We start from the raw sequence: 18210 nt of genomic DNA, 5'->3' as shown, positions 1-18210 counted from the left end.
TCGATCGGCTCAGCCCCGTCAATCAACTTCTATACTTTCCTCAAGAGGTTCCAGAAGGCTGCACCGTGGATCCAGGCGCTTCTGTCGGTGGGGGCCCGAAGAATCGACCACAAACTAGTGGACAGTCTGCCTAGTCTCTACGCGACTCAGATGAAACAGTAGAAGCCAAATACCGATGCAGATTCTCGACTGCACGACTATCTGTGAAAGCAGCCGAAATCCAACGCAGGCCGAGAAAAACACTGTCGTCATCGTTAGAACCGGAGTCTCCGGACTTGTGAGACAATAGCCCATTTAATGAGCTGTCTTGGACTCTTGCAGTCGATTCCCCTCGACGCCGTACATCTGAAGCCGTCTTAGCCAATGTGACTCCTTTATGAGCCACAGTGGTACCGAATCGTGGAGCCCGTGGAACCAGTTCCGTCAATGAATGTGGTCGCGTCCCAGATAGTAGCAAGACCGGCGCGGCCCTGCTGATAGATGCCTGAGCGCAGCTGTAGTCCACGGGGTTGGGTGTCACCCTTTTTGATTTCCTGTGATCGTCTATACCTCTTGACATGCCCGTCGCTTCTTCGATCCGGTTGGTTCCATGCTATCGGACTTTAGGGTTATGGGGCTGCACCTGGCCTGGAGCTGGGACTCTCCCTAGTGCAGCTCAAGAGACTTTCCTTGAATCTGTCTCCTGTTTTTGCTCTACTTATTTTGAATCATTTTTGCCTGGCCCGGAAGACGCTGATCCATTGGTCCGGGACTGTCATGACCTGCAGCGATAATCGATGCAATGATTCATCAGCGTGGCGATGATGCTCCGCAGCTGAAGCTACTGTTGATACAAAACTTTTCCTTCCCCTTTCTCTGACATCTTTTGTCCAGACGTCAAACCCCCAGATTGCGAGAGAGTATCCTGAGTCATTCTACTTCCCACGGCCTTAAAGTCCTTAAATCCTGCTACACAGGGCCAAGGACAGATCGCGCACATCCATTTCTTCATATGATACTCAGTGTGGTTTGAGTTCCGTGATTGGTCCTCCCTTCCTTTATCTGGAGCTCACATATCCCAAGATTCGGCTGCTTTCGTCCATCAGAAGATCGGACGTCTCTGGCACTTGCCTTCCCCACCACCTTGATTATAATACCCTCGAGCTTCATCGTAGCCACGGCTAGTACAGTGCAAGCTCTTATCTATCTCTTCACCCCTCCCCCTTTTTTCCTTCGCCTGCCTCCTCTTTCACCCTGCAGCAAGTTCGGATTTTCTCTGGAGGAGTCCTTCAGGCCAGCATAACGAATCGGGATATGCGTCCGTGACGTGCCTTCATTCCTTACGGCGGGCCCTTCATCCCTTCCAAGCACCCTACCGTCGCGACCGCTATCTGCTTTTTTGAGGTGGCTTGGATCGCGAAGCCTTGCAACCACCATATCGTCCTGTCTTTGCCCGCCTCATTCCTCCAGCTTGGCATAATCCTCCGAGGTGAGTTTCAGCTCGTAGTTAGGCCCCATTGGTGATGTAACGCGCAGATCTGACATGGTTGCTAGGCTACTGAATATAGCTACGGTTTGCTAGCCACGGGGCTGTGCCTTCGAGGGGCTACAAGATCAGATATCGCCTTCAGAACTAGAAATAGTGCATCTCTCAAACAAGGTCTGTGTGCAGAGTACGGGGCACAGAAACCAATAAGTGGAATATTTCGGAAGTACTAAAAAAAACCCCAGCAGGGTAACACAGAAAAGTACCAGAAATTCCGCTTGTTCAGAAGGCACTCTGTCCAGTCACGTAAAGCACACGGGAATGGCTGGTGGTTACTTTGATCTCCCTATTTCCTCTTCAAGGCCCCGAAGCCTTACTGATCTGTCCGGAAGGACAGGCAGATCCTCTCAAGGGCCGCGTATATCCTCTCTCTCGATCCCCAATGAGAGGCTTCAAGAGAGTGCAGCGGGCCCTAGCGGCGCCCAGGGTAGATTCCGGAATGCTAGAAACCCCAAAACCGCGAATCGCGTCAAATTCACTGTCAGCGAAGCTGGTCTTGGCGACAGTTCTTTCGGATCGACGTCAGAGACCCGGCTTGATGGAAGGGGTTCATCATTGCCCCAAAGACCGTTACCCACAGCTCGCATTCCAGTCGCCGACAAGGTCACTGCCAGCCCCCAATCAGTGCCCTTGATCGATATCAGCCCTGGCTCACCAGTCGGTGTCACGGGCCTAACTGTCCACTCAAGGGCTAGCTCGCCGGAGATTTATGGTGATGATGAAGTCAGAAATGAGAAGGGGAGAGCTATCCACTCTGCGCAAGAGAGGGCCCAGCGATTGGCCACCTTACTCAGTCGTTCTCCTAATTCTCCTAGGCCAAGCCGTCGGAGCAGTCTGCCGTCATCCATAGACTCGACTCCCTCCGAGGTGGTGCCGCCCGCTGAGCTTGGAGATGAAATTCCCATGATCAGCCTGACCGAGAAAAATTTCGACGACTATTCAGACGACGATGAAGTTGGCCCCCTAAACGGTCGACACTCCACGCGTTCTTCTGAAGCTCACAAACTAGTGCAACAAATGACTCTAAAGGATTTCAACTTTCTGACCCGGCTTCAAGCCCCGTCGCCAGGGTTTCGCTCTGGACAGGTTACTCCCCTCGAAGACAGGGATTCCGAAAATTATGTCGAACGGCCTTCTCAGTATCGGAGTGGGATTCTCTCATCTCTGCTGAAGCTTCACGAGCATTCGGATGGTCACTATTCTATCGGACGTCATGGACGTTCTCGCCGAAGTAGTGCCGGGGAAATCAGTGGTAGAGGGCTGTCTCCTGATCCAAGTTGGAAGTCCCAACGCCCGAGGAAATGGTACGAAAAATCGCCGAGCCAGTCTAGTCTGTCTCTAGCTGGTTCCACCGCCAAGAACTCATCTAGCTCCCCTATCGCGATGCTCAAGCGCTCACGGAGCAGTGGTGCGATACCAGGTGCGCCTAAGCGAATGGGCAAGCCACAGCTTGAGGATGAGATCCGGATTACAGTGCACATCGCTGAGCTTCTCTCGCGGCAACGGTATTGCATTCGCCTCTGTCGGGCTTTGATGAAGTATGGGGCACCAACGCATAGGTTAGAGGAGTATATGAGGATGACGGCACGGGTGTTGGAAATCGACGGCCAGTTTCTCTATTTTCCGGGATGCATGATCATCTCCTTTGACGACGCTGCCACCCATACGACGGAGGTGAAAGTGGTGCGGGCGCCTCAAGGTGTTGACTTGGGCAAGTTGTCCGATGTACACCTTATTTACAAGGAGGTGATACACGACGTGATCGGGGTGGAGGAGGCTATTCAACGGCTGGACGAGATTATGAAGATGAAGAACAAATACCCTGTCTGGCTTCTGATTCTGCTGCATGGCTGTGCTAGCGCCTGCGTTGGCCCCTTTGCATTCAGTGCGCGACCCATCGATATGCCGATCGCGTTTCTGCTTGGATGCCTCTTGGGGACCCTGCAACTTGTGCTATCTCCACGATCAAACCTCTATCAAAACGTCTTCGAGATATCAGCGGCTGTTCTGACTTCCTTTCTGGCACGGGCTTTTGGCAGCATTCGCCATGGAGATGGGCGACTGTTCTGTTTCTCGGCTCTGGCCCAGTCATCAATTGCGTTGATTTTACCAGGCTATATGGTACTGTGTGCCAGTTTGGAACTACAGTCCCGCAGCATTGTGGCCGGCTCCGTCCGCATGGTGTATGCCATTATATACTCTTTATTTCTTGGGTTCGGTATCACAATCGGCACTGCGGTGTATGGTCTTCTCGACGCCGATGCCTCCTCCGAATACACCTGCCCCCCGAGTCCCATCACCAACGAGTACGTGGGACGCTTTCCCTTCGTTATCCTTTTCACATTCTGTCTCGCTGTGATCAACCAAGCGAAGTGGCGACAGATGCCGATGATGCTGGCCATCGCATTCACGGGGTTCGTGACCACCTACTTTGGCACCAAGCGATTCTCCACCAGCACCCAAGTGTCCAACGCTCTGGGAGCGTTTGTGGTCGGTGTGATGGGGAATCTCTACAGTCGACTGCGACATGGCTTTGCAGCCGCGGCGATGCTGCCTGCGATTTTTGTATTGGTGCCGTCGGGCCTCGCAGCCAGCGGTTCTCTGATCTCTGGTATTGCCGCAGCGGAACAGATCACGACGGTGCCGTCTCCGTACTCCCCAGTGTCCAACGGAACACAGGGCTTCGTTGATGCGGCTCAGAACATGACCAAGCCCGAGTATGACACCCAGTCCCACGGAATCGTTCTGGACATCGGGTATGGCATGATCCAGGTGGCAGTAGGCTTCACCGTCGGTCTATTTTTGGCTGCTTTGGTCGTTTACCCATTGGGTAAGAAGCGAAGCGGACTCTTCAGTTTCTAAAGAACTTGCAAAGTTCGTGACTTCCATCCTATCTATACCACGCTCTTTCGCACTTCTATACGTGAAGCGTACGCTTGTTTTTTCTTCTGTGTTCTTGTCTAGCATTGCCGTCACGAAGCGAGTCTGTCGAGTTGTTTCAGCGTGAACTGTTTGGGGTGATATCTTGCTTGATCCTATCTATATAGTGTTGGCTCCGACCACCCTCTCTTTTTCCCATGCCCTGTGATTTCCTATCCTGCTGTTTCTGAGATTCTTGCACATGTCGATAAACTCACTCTTTGGTTTTCTTTTCTTTTCTTGTTACAGTCTGTGTCTGTGATCTACTCTGGGTAGTACTTAGCAATGATGAGATTATATATGAGCGGTAGTCTCTAGTCTTGATCTTTACTACGGTAATACCTCGTCTCAACCGCGCTTGACGTTTACCTCGATACCCAAACCGGCCTAGATCTTATCAGTATCCGTGCCTGGTTCAATTATAGATGTAAGATCTTCCCAGGGATACTGTCTGCATACAATAGAATACCGTTGGGATGCCCTCTTCTGACTCTCTAGAAGTAGACCAGCGGCTTCTCATCCCATCAGCATAACATGCAAGTATCCCTGCGTCCAGCGGGAGAAGATCGCTCCTGCCATCTCGGGACGAGGGAGGGGGGGGGTGGCGCAACGCTCTTTTCCTTCCTTCACCTCTCCCTGCCTACCTCCCGCGGACCCACCACTCAAATAAAGAAGGGAGGTAAGGTACCTACCTACCTAGGTAGTCTTGGTTACTCGATGACACCACAACCCAGAGTCATCCATCAACAACCACACCTCATCGCATACAGTACAGCACAGAGATGATCTAGTGCCGTGCCCACGAACATCGAACCCCCCGCCACCCCAGTGGTGTCCTTCTAAACCCCGAACCCACGCAGCGCAGAAGCAGGGATATGCGATGCGGTATGAACCAACCCAGTAGACAAGCAAGCCAAGCCAAGCCATTGCAGCCGCAACACATAAGCTAGCCCGCCCTCCCTAGTCCAGCAACCGTGTACTGTACACACACCGAGCCTAGGTCCTGTACCTACCTTACCATTCCACCCCGGTTCTTTCATCCTCAATCCACGTAGCAAGTATGACTGACTCGATCGATGCCCCCTCCCCCTACCACCTTTCCAACAAAAGAAAGAAAGGAATAGGGTCCAAGGAGGAGGAGGAGGAGGAGGAGGAGGCATCCTGTACCGAAACACTGCTCGACCAAACCAAGTATTATGGCAGGGTATCATTCGTCCGCCGTTATCCCGAAACACCCAAGTAAGCTGGCTGACTGGCTCGGCTATAGGCTAGAAAGGTCAATTTGAATCGGAACCTGGGACCGGGCGGCCAGTCTTCGTACTCATGACACTTCCGGCAGGAGCATGAACATGAACTGGCACGGTACGGTGTGTGGATTCGCTTCTTAGATCAAGGCTTTTCTTTGGCTGATTGTTTTCATCAGGTTAAGTGGTCTCTAGCTCGGAATTGAGTTTTCATGCATGGTCTAGCATATCTATATCGAAGGGGGTCGCTGGGTTGAAATCCTCCGTATTAAGTTGGCTAGTCTGGTGTTGATTCTAGTTCGTAACAGGGTTGATAGATAGTGATTGGTAGGGGACATAGTTTCAGCATCCATACCAAGGCGATATCGTTCAAGCCGGTAGCATGCGACTTGAAAGTGTTAAAGATGCATACGCGCTTGAGGATGTGACTGCTTCTCGTCCTATTGTAACTAACACTCTACTATTTGATTTTCTAGGCCAGAAAGGCTACATAACCAGATGTAGCCGGGCTTCGACTCCCCCAGGTTCAGTTCCCAGAAGAGAACCTGGGGTCTAGACCGGGGTTTGGGAAATTCCACGCTCAAGGAAAAAGACGTGATAGAAAGGCAACGCATTGCTAATGTGTCAATCAGCCCGCTTGAGGAGCTTCATCAATTTGTTCAAGTTGTAGAAAGTGGAGAAAAGGAATGATCGAGAGAAAAAAAGGATAACATAAGTCACATTTTCATATGTGGGGTTGCGAGGTGAGGTGTTGAGCCAGCCAAACCGACTAACCAACCATCTCGCAGAGCCCAATCGTGTGTCCAAGCACAGAGAGAAAGGAACATAGACAGAAGATCGCTCAGGACCAAGTCTGCCTTGCATTGACATCACAAAATTAAGCATCTTGTCTTCGGAACCAGGAAATAATAGAATCAAAATGCTTCAAAAACACCTCAGAAGTAAGAAATAAAGAAATCATCCAAGCTTGGCACATCCCGTAGCGCGTTTCAAGTCACATTATGTACGGCGTTCACATTACATGATGGTGGGGGTCTTACGCTTCTCAGCGCTGGACAGCACAAGCATAGGGGTCTTGCGCCGTTCCTGACCCTGAGCTACCGTCTTCTGGCCAGCGACGACAGCAGCAACCGATGGGGAGCCCGTTCGAGGAGAGCCCTGATCCGCTCGAACGTCCGCGAACTTTCCTCCAAAGAACCCACCATCCTCACTGATGGGGGTCGTGTTGTAGGGGCTATCCTGCGATCTGCGCTCCCGAGAAGACCTTTCCTTCCTCTCGGAACCAATTGCACCGTTGGCAGCTGCGCGGAGGCTACCCAAGCTGGGCTTGCTGGAAAGACTACCACTACGCACAGTGGCATCATCTCCATCGGAGAAAGTGAACTCCTTCTCACTGGCGGGAGTATTCGTACCGCCACTGCTATGGCAGCCGAAGCTCCGGGTGTCACCGCGGCGCTCAATGCCGGCGCGCACCAAGTTGTGGACGGCCCGACGTCGCTGACGTGTGGCAAAGTTCTTGCTGCCTTCGAACTTGGAAGTGGGCTTCGCAACCAGCTCTTCCAGAGAAGGAGGGCCGCGAGGTTGACGAGTGGGATGTTCACCTGCACGAGCTTGACCAGGGCCAAAAGTTCCCGTCGCAGGAGTCTGAGGCAAGGCAGCAGTCTTAGGACCAGGCGCCACCATCTGGCTGTTGGCTTTGATGGTGTCAATGGGCAGCTTCAGGGCAGGGCTGAAAGAAGAGCTCTTCTTGTGTCCCCGACGGAAAGCGTTGATTGAAGGCGGGGGCAGAGGAGCAACATCCAGAGGCGGCGACGGGCTCGACCGCGGAGGAGACACGGGCTCACCGATGCTGACAGGGGACTGATGAGACTCGGGAGGAGAAACCTCTGCTCTAAAAGTGGGCACTTGCACGGATGGGAACGAAGGCTCCTCCTCGTGGTAGGGAGTAGTGGAGCTTTCCTGCTGGAAAGTATTGTCATAGATGAAGTTTTGCTGGCCGGTAAGAGGATTGTAGACCGAGAAGAGACCAGGCTGACCTGGCACCGGCTGCACGATCGGCTGCACACCCTGCTGAAGCTGTTGCTGATAGAAGCCCATGCTGGGGACCGAAAGCGCAGGGTATTCCTGTTGCTGCTGAGCCATGGGTCCACCCAAGGTCATGCCCTGGAACTGCTGGGCTGCTGCAGTCACACTAATCAATTGCTGTTGCAGGCGCTGTTGCTGGGCCGCAAGAAAAAGGTTGGTCGACATCAACTCCGCGTACAGGTTATCGTCCATTGGCATATCGCCAGCGATGTCTATAGCCGGAGGTGCGAGCACCTGCTCCGGCAAAGTATACATAGGACGACCCGTGTTCATGTCCACATTCTGGTTTGTGGCTAGTGAGTGGCGTGGGAAACCGGTTCCCATAGCGGTTTGAGGGACACGCTCCGTAGCGCGATTCGAAGAATTGCCATACCGATCGCCTTCGTAACCCAGGTGCTGCTGGCGTTGGACTGCAGACGGCACGGTCGCGGACTTCGGTGCGGTCCTCAGCCCCGCCAAAAGATGAGAACGGCTAGTGCGTGGCGTGGGGACGGGTGCAGAAGGCTGAGATTCGTCAATAGTCGCGATGTGCGGCGGGGGGACGCTTAGTCGCTTGATATGGGAACCCTTCCGCCGAGAGCCGAAGCTGGCCCCAGGAACCCCGAGGGAACCGCCATTATTGAAAGAAGAGTTGTAGCTCATTTGAGCAAGACCGCCAGCGTCCATACTCGTGATTGTAGATGGTGAAGTGTACAATAATATATGTGCAAAAGACGAAGAAAAGGGAGTGCTGGTGAATCAGCAACGCAGAGTAGCCTTAGCGTATTAAAGGATTAAGAGGCTTCGGCAATGACGAGACGCACAGATAAACCGAGACTGGATGATCGAAGGGCAATGAATGGTAATAATGCTCCACAGTTTCAGGATCAATGACCGATGCGAGCTTTCGTAACAGTCAGCCGAATGCTGTGAGCGACTGCCTCAACGCCAGCTTACCTGCAAGATACAGGAAGATATGTAAGTCGACGCGCCTTGGTGGAATGGCACCAGACGGCAAAGAGCGATTAGGAATCAGGTGTACAAGAAGATAAGAACCAGACGTCAGCGTCGAATGATCAATGCTGGTGGCTTAGTAGGGTGACCAAGAGAGAGGCGAAGGTAGACGCGACCGGAGCAAAAGAGTAGTCGGCTCAAGCAACGGTGGAGGTGAAGGATATGTCTGCGATTAAAAGACCGATGATGGTGAACAGACGGGAGATGCTCTGCAACTCCCTAGTAGGCGTGGAAAAATAAAGCTCGACACAACGATGTAATGAAGAGAAAACTCAAGCCTGAACTGTCCGTCCGAATCCTTCGCAACACAAACACAGCGATGCGATGGTGACGAGATGGGAAGTAAGGGATGCAAGCAAAGACTTTTTGGGTTCTTGTCAAGGGGAGATCGATAGATGGATGATTAAGGGCGGGCTTCTTCTCAGTTTCTCCAAATTTATCTTTAACCTTTTCTTTTAATCCCTTTTCTCACTGACACTTTTTTCTTTTTTGTGTTTTCTGGGGTTGATAAGGATTCCGCGCACTTGGGACGGTGGAAAGAGAGAAGGAAAAGTGAGAGGATGAAGTGAGGGAAACGAGTCTCAACGCCGGGTGTGATTGATTCGTTTCTTCGGCTCTCGGCGCGTGTTTTGGCCGCCCTGTTTTTTTTTTTGCTTTTTTTTCTGTTTCGTTTTCCGTGGCTTTCCTGGCGCGCCTAATCGGGAAGCAAAATGGTTCTGGTGCCTCAGGCAGACAGACGGTGCAAGATACCTCTCCCGCTCAAATCGGATGAAAGGCGAACACAAAGCGAGGTCAGGCAGAACACGCAAATTAAAAGTCTAGCAGATGGAAGAAAATAATTAGGTGAGGTATAAGAGATGGGCGGGAATTAGGCCTTTGGAAAAGAGGCCAAGGGTGAAAAGGGATCTGGTTGAAGTAGAGCGACAAGGCTGACGGGGGGGCGAAGGAGGCTTGGAGTGACGGAAGGTACGCGAGTAAGAGAGAAGAGAAGGGAGAACGAAAGATGTAAAGGTAGAGGGGGAGGGAGAGAAAGCAAAAGATAGAGTAGAGGTAGAGAGAGGTATAGAGAGAGAGAGAGAGAGAGAGAGAGGTAGGTAGAGAGAGGGTGAGGAAAGAAGGGAGAATAGAGGAATGAATAAATGAATGAGGAGAACACCAAGTAATAATAGATAGAGAAGGGAAGGGGAACCAGCGGGGGGGGGGGAGGGAGGAGGAGGAGAGATGGGGCGAGTGAGTGAGGGAAGGAGAGTGTGTCAATGAGAGAGGAGAGAGAGGAAGTGAAAGCTGCCAGTGCCATTCTCCAATTCCAGCTTCCAGACGCTGGGCTGAGACGCCCACTTCGCCGCCCTGGTCCAGTCTGCCTTGCTGACTGGCTCGCTTGACCGCCACACTTATCCTATCTGGGACTAGAGTTATGGACACTGTTTGGCACTTGCGGGCCTGGGGCACCTGATTGGAGCCAACACCCAACCGGGGTCTGGTGCCTGAGGATTTCGAAGGTCACTTAAGGTCTCCAAGGATTCCTGAGGACAACAATTGTTTGGTCTTAATGAATCCCACCCGTCAATCACCCGCGTTCCTTTGTCTGATGCTTTCAAGTTGAACCTTTTAGTTTTGTCAAGTGTCAACTGTGTCATCTGGGATCCATCTCTTCATATTGCACCCCACACATCTACAGATGCAATGAAGCTCCTGCCACCTCTAGGCTCTTACTGAAGCCACCTAACCAGAACCATATGTTCGTCCCACTGACCAGTGCGCTTGAACTCACAAATCCACCCGACGCTCGACCGGTTCGTCGTCACGCTTTTCCTTCCCTCATTGGCCCAGACCTTTTAGATCTACTAATGTCTCCACAGCCGCCTCCTGAAGACCGATAGTTTGCCAACCAAGCCTGAAAGATATGAGTCCGGCAGTCTCACCCAAATCGTCCACAAGACCTCGTTTCAAGCGAATAGACACCGACCCAAGATTCTGATAATTATCATATATACAGGGATTGAGCTAATTGCAAGCATCCTCGAATAACACCTACACATCCATTAGCCGTCCGGTTGTAAAACCAGGCCCTCCACCGATGGTCAAAATACTTACCTGGCATCATGCTGATTAGACTCCATGAAGGACAGAATCGTCGACAGTCCCATTTCCTGTCTTTATTCTGGATGATTGATAGTTGCGAGATCCAGCTGCAAGATCCCGTTCGAGTTGTGCCTTCTCCTCGTCCGTGGCATCCGTGCGGCGGACGGCAACCTCTTCACCAAAATTCTTCGCGACTTCTTCGAGGGTCAGACGGGCTGTCTCCGGGAAAAAGGAATATATGACTCGAGATTCTGTCAGTACCGGTGCAGTAGGCCAGTTCCCAATCTTGAAGGCTCAGTACTACGTACCTGGAATGAAGAAGGCGGACTAGCAGATAATGACCAGGTAGTACTTCCACCCTATGTTGTTAAAGCCCATTGGAGCGGTTTCGAGGAGTATCAACGTAGCTGCACCCTTCAGTTAGCCGCGTTGCAAAGAGCCGCCATAGAACTTCTACTTGCCAGCAAATTGTCCAAATAATGAAAAGCCCATGCCAATCGGCCGAATCTCGGTGGGGAATATTTCAGACACATAGAGGTACATCGTGGTATCACAGAATGTTCTGTCGCAAAGTCAGTACCCCATCGTGGGCTGGTCGAAGGCCTGCCTACCCCTGGAAAGCCAAATAGAGATAGATGAAAAAAATGCCAAAGCCATTTCCAACCCGATTCTTGGTCCCTGCATACTGTGCTGTCATGGCAGCTAGGCAGGATGTCGTGATAACAATCCCGACAAAGCCAACGATATACATTTTCCGCCTTGAGTTTACTCTGTCATGAAGCCAAGCTCCTAACGGTTTATAGATTATACCTAGAACTCAGGTGTCAGCGCCAGCTGGATCACGAATAGACCATTTTACCAGCTGTGGTAAGCCATACTGCACTAAGAAGAAAGGGCATGCTGCCTAGGTTAGTGTATAGAATGACGGCATAGTTGTTCTGTCATTCAAATGAGCTGCTGGTCAAACGGTATCCGCGAACCAGTGACTTACTATGATCAAAGGCCCACCAAATTCTGCTCCCCATTGTGTCAGGAAACCAATAATCATGCGTTTCCGATATGACCTTTTCTTGAAGACTGCTTTCCATACATTACCATAGGCAGACAATCGTTCTTTCTCCAGATGAATCTGTTGAGTAGTCTGGTAGTATTCTTCCTTGGCAACGAGATTGTCGGGATCATCAGGGGATTTGCGCAGCCGCTCCAAGACTGATCGAGCCTCGCTTTGTTTACCCTTGCTGATCAACCAGCGAGGAGAGCGCGGAACCCACGGCGACCCAAGAAGCAGGATCAAAGGTGGGAGGCATTGAAGGCAAAGCGGGAACCTCCAACTGAACGTATCCGTTTGACCTTGTGCAAAGTAACACGCATAGCCAACCCACCCAGCAAGCATGTACCCGAAGACTAGAAATATAGCATGGTGACCGACCAGCCAGCCTCGGTGAAAAACGCTCGAAATTTCGGACAGGTACATGGGACAGACAGTCACCAGGATTCCGATTCCCAGGCCGCAGGTAAAATGCCCTGCCTGGAACATGCTGGAGACACATCAGCTCCCCGATTTCAAGAATGTTTGGAACACTCCAGCTCGCACCTTAGAGAGTTGGCACCGCCTTGGAGCGCACCGCCAAACATGGCCAGGAAAGAGCCCAGCTGGATGTTGCGCTTACGCCCAAAGAAGTCGCATGACCACATAATGAAGAGTCATGCAACTGCACCCCCAGCGCTGTATACACCGTTGGCAGTCGATATGGCTGATGTCGTGATCGACGCGTATCCGGGCTGGCCCTCTTGTGGAAGGTGGAAATGAGTATACCAGCCTGGCTGGCCGATGGTACTCGAGATGATTGAGGAGCAATAACCGTAGGTCTGCAAGAATTGAGTGGAATTAGCGTATATCTGGGTGAAAGCAGGGTAGAAGTCGACGTCTTACCATTGACCGCACAGCAACGAAGGCCGTGACCAGCCTGTTGTAGGTAATCGTCTGCGATCCGAAAGTGCCCATGCTGATGGATTGTCTAGCACTGAACGCGAGAGCGTTTGCGATCAAACCCGAATCAAAGTCTGGCGACTAGTCTGGTAGCTCGGTTCCGTCAGCCACAGTGCTTCAACACAATGCTTCAAGAAAGGGTGCGACCGAGGAATGCTTGATTAGTGAATCATACAATGCGCTCTGCACGACAGCTAAGGATCGCACACGGTCATCCACCCGTTGGCTGAAGGGGCACATTTGCTGTCTTCGCTTGATGTAACGAGCAGTATACTACCCCTTGCTTAATGCATGTCTCAGTCCAGGCAATAATGACAGCTCAATGTGTCTCGTTTGCGCCCTTGCTCGAAAAGCTGATTCCCGGCTATTTCGGTTCTTGTCCAAAGGTGAACGACAAGAAGAAAAGAAAGTTGACAGTGACGGAAGAAAGGCTGTCGCCTCGTGCTGATCCCCCGCATTTTTACTCCCCGATCTCAAGTTTGTGTTTGTTGCATGTTTGTCCCCTCCAGCTGAAAGATTGCCAACTTCCAACTTTTTACACGAGTTTGCGTTTCACAAGCCACGTTCTTATCGGCGCGATTCTACCTTGAATCGAATTGTCATGTGGAGGGCTTCTCTTCTGACTGACATTTTTGAAGGAGACCAAAACATCAGTTCAAGTACGTGCTGCAACACTATGGTGACATTGAAGGAAACTGACATTGCAAGGTCGCACTATATTGACCCTACGTACCATACGAACCACTCATCAACATTTCTCGCACCGCATCTTTACAAGTCAATCCCGTGCACATCCTGTCGTTTCGAAAAGTACAAACAGGGACTTGCGATCTTTATGCTATCTTGCATAAGAACAACAGGCTCCACGCAGGGTGTCTCCGTAGCCATGACGGGCAGACAATCACTTTTCGATACACCATTTGACCTGCTTCCGAATCCAAAGCAGGTCTGGGTGGGGGAACCGGACAGCAAAGAAGAGGGTCTGGGGAAGCTTTCCATTCTGACACCGGAAGTAGTGACCAAGGCGGCAGCAACCGAGATCAAGACAGGGCTGCGGGTGACCATGGCATGGGAATTGACCAAGCTGGATTACCCCAATCTAAACCGTCAACCATGTCATCATCGGATTGTTCCGTTGCTGGGTGGCGTGGCTTTTGATGATGTCCATACGATGAACCCGCGTGAGACAAAAATAAAACCCCCTTTCTCTTCCATGATGTTGATATTTCGCAGAACAAAGTAGTCAATGGGATGGGTTACGACACTTTTCGCAGCCAGTCCCAGGTCAACCCGAGCGCGTCCTTTACGGCGGAACAACAGTGGAAGAGATCAATGATCGGACGAATGATCGAATCGGTATACAGCACTGGGCACGGGAGGGCTTAGCCGGTAGGTATCGCGGCCATGAGTCAACCTAACATATAACTTGATTCGCTCCGGATGTACTGAGTCTCCCCTGACAGGTCGCGGGGTACTTATCGACTACGCGACGTGGGCCGAGAAGCGTGGTATACAATATAGCACGTTCTCGACCCATCAGATCAGACTATCCGATATCCTACAGGTTGCAAAAGAATCCAACGTCGCATTCCAGAAAGGTGACATTCTCTTCATCCGCATAGGAGTCACCAAGGAATGGGACACCGTCATGACACACACTCAGAAGCAGCGATACTCCGAGAATCCGAAGCCCCAACACGCAGGGGTGGAGGCAACTATTGACGTGCTTCGTTGGCTCTGGGATACGGGCTTTGCGGCCATTGCGAGCAATGCTATTAGCTGGGAGGTGAGAGGACATACCAGATCCCCGCCAGGGCTTTGCGTGGTATTTTTTCTGACATCTGACAGGTCTATCCACCTCAATCTCCTGACCTGTTTCTCCATGAGTACGTCCTTGCAGGATAGGGCATGCCCATTGGTGGGTCTCAAGCTCCCATGTACACACTCAAGTATCGATACTGATTCACTACAGGCGAGCTCTTCGACTTGGAGGCGTTAGCACGTACATGCGAGGATCTTCAGCGTTGGACGTTCTTCGTCACATCTGCGCCTCTGAATATGCCCGGTGGAGTGTCGTCCCCACCGAACGCGATGGCCATATTCTGAGGCTACAGTCCTGGCACTCAAAAAGAGCGACTGAGATTCCGAATCTATATTGACGGGCGCGTGCGGGTGTACTGTAAGTAGTTAATGAGTGGCGATAAGACACCCTCGTTTGTAACCCGCCTCGAAGCGCCGGGCTGCAGTAACTGCATGCCCAGGGTGTAGATTGTACCACCCTTAAATGTGCTTCTAGGGACATCATCAAGATCAGGCATGTCTTGACGGCCAAAATCACTATCATTGTAATATACCGCTTGTGCCCTGCAATGAGAGGAACTCGTCGGAGCGGTTGCGTGCGAAGTGGTTCTAGAAGCAGAAACTTTATACCCTCATACCTCCTCTGTTGCAGTGAGAGGCTTGATCACTGGTAGGAGCCTGTTCATCTCGCTAAAGAGCTTCCTCGAGGCTTTGAGTTGGAACCTCTATTAGCCATTTTGGTATGTCTACCTAGTTGTCCTTCCACCTTCACAAGGTTGCGCTTAGCCGGATGGCGGCAGGGGGTAGGTAGATATTTGTATAAAAATGACGTGAGAACGGCTGGTAAAGAGTGTGCTTATGATAAAGGTGCTTGCTTGGGAAGGTGTTTGGAGAGGTGCTTAAAGAGGTCTCGCTGCGTTATTCTAAGGTCTCTCAGAGATATATTCGGAAATCTTGACCCAAGGTGCTTGCTCGATCATTCGAGTTGAAAGTCCAGGTCCACCAAGGGCGCTTTGTGAGAGCGAGTCATCCGCCGGTTAGGCCTTCGTTACCTGCCATAAGTCCACTGATATTAATACCAGCCCGTTTGACTCCAATCGGTTTCTACACCCTGTACCCAAGATATTAGTCCATAGCTTAGCCCAACGCAGAGGGCAATTAAGGTTATGAGGATCAAGAGCAATTGAATATGACTGAAGTTTCGACCCAACCCACAGCAGACTTCCCACTTCCTGAATGAGGCAGCCGTGTTGGAAAGCAATTCTCCCCAATTTCGACTGCGTACTACAACCATAGGCTTCTTCGTGAATACTGTACTGTACATAGACCATTCATGAGCTTTCCGGATTGCCACCCCCTCCCCGAAAAATCGGCCCTCAGCTCCTCCTCTTCCTTTGGTCCACCACCTTTAGTGGGATAAAAGAAAAAGGGGGGAAATAACACCTGAACAGCGATTGGAGCTGTATATCAACCCAAAAAAAGAACTCAACTCCACGGGAACTCATACTAGTACGACAGGGATAGACCCGGGCTTGCCGAAATGGCCGCGACAGTAAGACGAACTATTCATCGGATTTCCTCGCTTCAGAATTCCGAGATGGAAATCGCGTGACTGCCGCACGCGAGAGAACGAGGCATTGTACGATTGAAAGATATCCACCCGATCGTGGTTCGCGGGCAATGCAGAACTGAAGCTAATCAGAGATCTCGTGCTCCTCGCCTAACTACTGACTAGGTGGCACTGTTGTGGAGATGCACTACAGGGGGTTAGTGTGGCGAGCCACCTGCTTGTGGTACTACTCAGTAACTACCTAGTCTAGGTGTTGCCCATTCGCTGTGATCATCGGTATGAATTACGGAATCTGTCGGATTGGTCTTTGGAGAAGGGCCTCGCGCTGATAAGTGGGTATGAGATACGGTGTGATGTGCCTGGAGAGGGCTGGCTGCTGCAGACTGTATCCGGGACTTCCGGAGAGTAGGCCCTAAGAGCAGTAGAGTCGAGTGGATGGCCAATGGCGTCCTGCTCGTTCAAATAGTCCCTTTCGTCGACAAACAACCATATCTAAGGGTGTCACGGACTCACGAGGAATTTTCTAGTCCCATGTTGTCTGAGATGATCCAAGGAACCGGGCCAGGCTTACTTCGGTTCAGCCAACGACACGCGGTGGGCGGGCGCCCCGCTCGTTCAATAGCCACTTTTAGCCCGAGCCCTAGACTACCTAAGAGCTGTCGGCAAATCGATCGACGGTACATGTCAATTGAACTCTGACTGTTCAGGGTGTGCTTAGACTTCTGCACTTACTTTTGCTGGCGGCATGGTCGGATAACCCTACAGGATACTGATCTTGAACAGAACGATGTGTGCAATTTTGAAGGTGAAATCATATCAGATACACATTCACTAGGTTCCAGAGCCTTGGATCCAGCAGAGATCAGCAATCCCAATTCCCCGACCCAAGGGTTTTTGTCCCTGAACCAAACCTGAAGCTAGTCTCAAAGAAGCTTAACCCGACCCGGTTCTTCAGGTTTCTTCAGCTCGGGATATCCGAGCAAGCCGATTCCAACGTCATAACCATCCCTGATTCCCTCGCGATACGTCGGATACTGTTACCTGATATTTCCCCTTTCTGACCTTGGAAGCGGATCCTACCAGCAATGGTGCCTGCCAAGAGGTCGAGACCTGGACAGTACAGGGATTTCCCACGTGGTGGCCTGCAGGGCAATTGACCACGGGAAAGGCTTGCACAATGCAGACCTCTAATGCACCATTTTTTTTTGGAAGGTCTCCGTCAAGTATAAAAGCAGTCCTGATCCCATCTCTGGGGGAGAACCAAGCTTCGCGTACACTCGTTTAGACGCTCGCTCCGGCCGAACAGGGCCCATTACTGTCACTCTTTCTGATTTTCTTTATTTACTGTCGTTCTTTACATACAGTCATTCTTTCCAATCGAACAGTATGCGTTTCGCTCCTCTTGCAGCGACCGTCGCGTCCCTGGGCGTGGCCAGTGCTGCGGCTATCAAGCCCAAGGACACTGCTCTGCGGGCTCGCGATACCTGCTCGGATGTCGAGTTCACCGGCGAGGTCTTGCACCTCTCCTTGAACATCATCGAATACCCTGTTGTGGTTGATGTTCAGCTCGAGGAGGATGCTATCATCACCGTTGACAACACCATTCTCATCGAGGCTACGAATGCGCCCACTCACCTGCACACTACCGTGATGGCTACTTCGACTTCTACTGTCACCAAGACGATTTCCACGGCTACCATTACTGCTGCTGCTGCTGCTGGCGAGGCCACTGCTGGCTCTGGCTCTGGCTCTTCTGGCTCTGGCTCTTCTGGCTCTGGCTCTTCTAACTCTGGCTCTTCTTCCGGCTCTGGATCGTCTGGAGTTGTTGCTGGCTCTGGCTCCTCCAACTCCGGCTCCGGCTCTAGTGGCTCTTCTTCCGGCTCTGGATCGTCTGGAGTTGTTGCTGGCTCTGGCTCCTCTGGCTCCTCTGGCTCCTCTGGCTCCTCTGGCTCCTCTGGCTCCTCTGGCTCCTCTGGCTCCTCTGGCTCCTCTGGCTCCTCTG

The 18210-nt window shown here is 51.6% G+C and overlaps 5 protein-coding genes across 5 annotated transcripts; 3 read left to right on the top strand and 2 right to left on the bottom strand.

Moving 5' to 3' along the window:
- The first annotated feature begins 1527 nt into the window (after positions 1 to 1527).
- Positions 1528 to 4751, top strand: BO72DRAFT_256864 (threonine/serine exporter family protein). The gene has a single exon (XM_040940095.1). The coding sequence runs from the start codon at positions 1787 to 1789 to the stop codon at positions 4385 to 4387; it is 2601 nt and encodes an 866-aa protein (XP_040796807.1). The 5' UTR covers positions 1528 to 1786; the 3' UTR covers positions 4388 to 4751.
- A 1954-nt stretch (positions 4752 to 6705) lies between these two features.
- On the bottom strand, positions 6706 to 8439 carry BO72DRAFT_500593 (uncharacterized protein; the record flags this gene model as incomplete). Its single annotated transcript, XM_040948913.1, has 1 exon — positions 6706 to 8439. The coding sequence occupies one exon, from the start codon at positions 8437 to 8439 to the stop codon at positions 6706 to 6708; it is 1734 nt and encodes a 577-aa protein (XP_040796806.1).
- A 2436-nt stretch (positions 8440 to 10875) lies between these two features.
- Positions 10876 to 12853, bottom strand: BO72DRAFT_472103 (putative MFS sugar transporter; the record flags this gene model as incomplete). Its single annotated transcript, XM_040947121.1, has 9 exons — positions 10876 to 11133; positions 11191 to 11255; positions 11310 to 11410; positions 11460 to 11658; positions 11708 to 11786; positions 11840 to 12386; positions 12443 to 12513; positions 12562 to 12717; positions 12782 to 12853. The coding sequence occupies 9 exons, from the start codon at positions 12851 to 12853 to the stop codon at positions 10876 to 10878; spliced, it is 1548 nt and encodes a 515-aa protein (XP_040796805.1).
- Positions 12854 to 13724: 871 nt separating this feature from the next.
- BO72DRAFT_531543 (uncharacterized protein) lies at positions 13725 to 14944 on the top strand (the record flags this gene model as incomplete). The annotated part of the gene is made up of 5 exons (XM_040950374.1): positions 13725 to 14019; positions 14072 to 14227; positions 14302 to 14624; positions 14744 to 14756; positions 14811 to 14944. 5 exons carry the CDS (start codon positions 13725 to 13727, stop codon positions 14942 to 14944), a joined length of 921 nt encoding a protein of 306 aa, XP_040796804.1.
- Positions 14945 to 17594: 2650 nt separating this feature from the next.
- BO72DRAFT_500590 (uncharacterized protein) lies at positions 17595 to 18097 on the top strand (the record flags this gene model as incomplete). Its single annotated transcript, XM_040948912.1, has 1 exon — positions 17595 to 18097. A coding segment is annotated over one exon (503 nt), but the record flags the coding sequence as incomplete, so codon positions are not given.
- Positions 18098 to 18210: the final 113 nt, after the last annotated feature.

The sequence above is a fragment of the Aspergillus fijiensis genome, assembly GCF_003184825.1.
Source record: "Aspergillus fijiensis CBS 313.89 unplaced genomic scaffold BO72scaffold_68, whole genome shotgun sequence".
In the NCBI taxonomy this organism is placed as follows: domain Eukaryota; kingdom Fungi; phylum Ascomycota; class Eurotiomycetes; order Eurotiales; family Aspergillaceae; genus Aspergillus; species Aspergillus fijiensis.
This window is presented reverse-complemented; position numbering and strand designations above follow the sequence as displayed.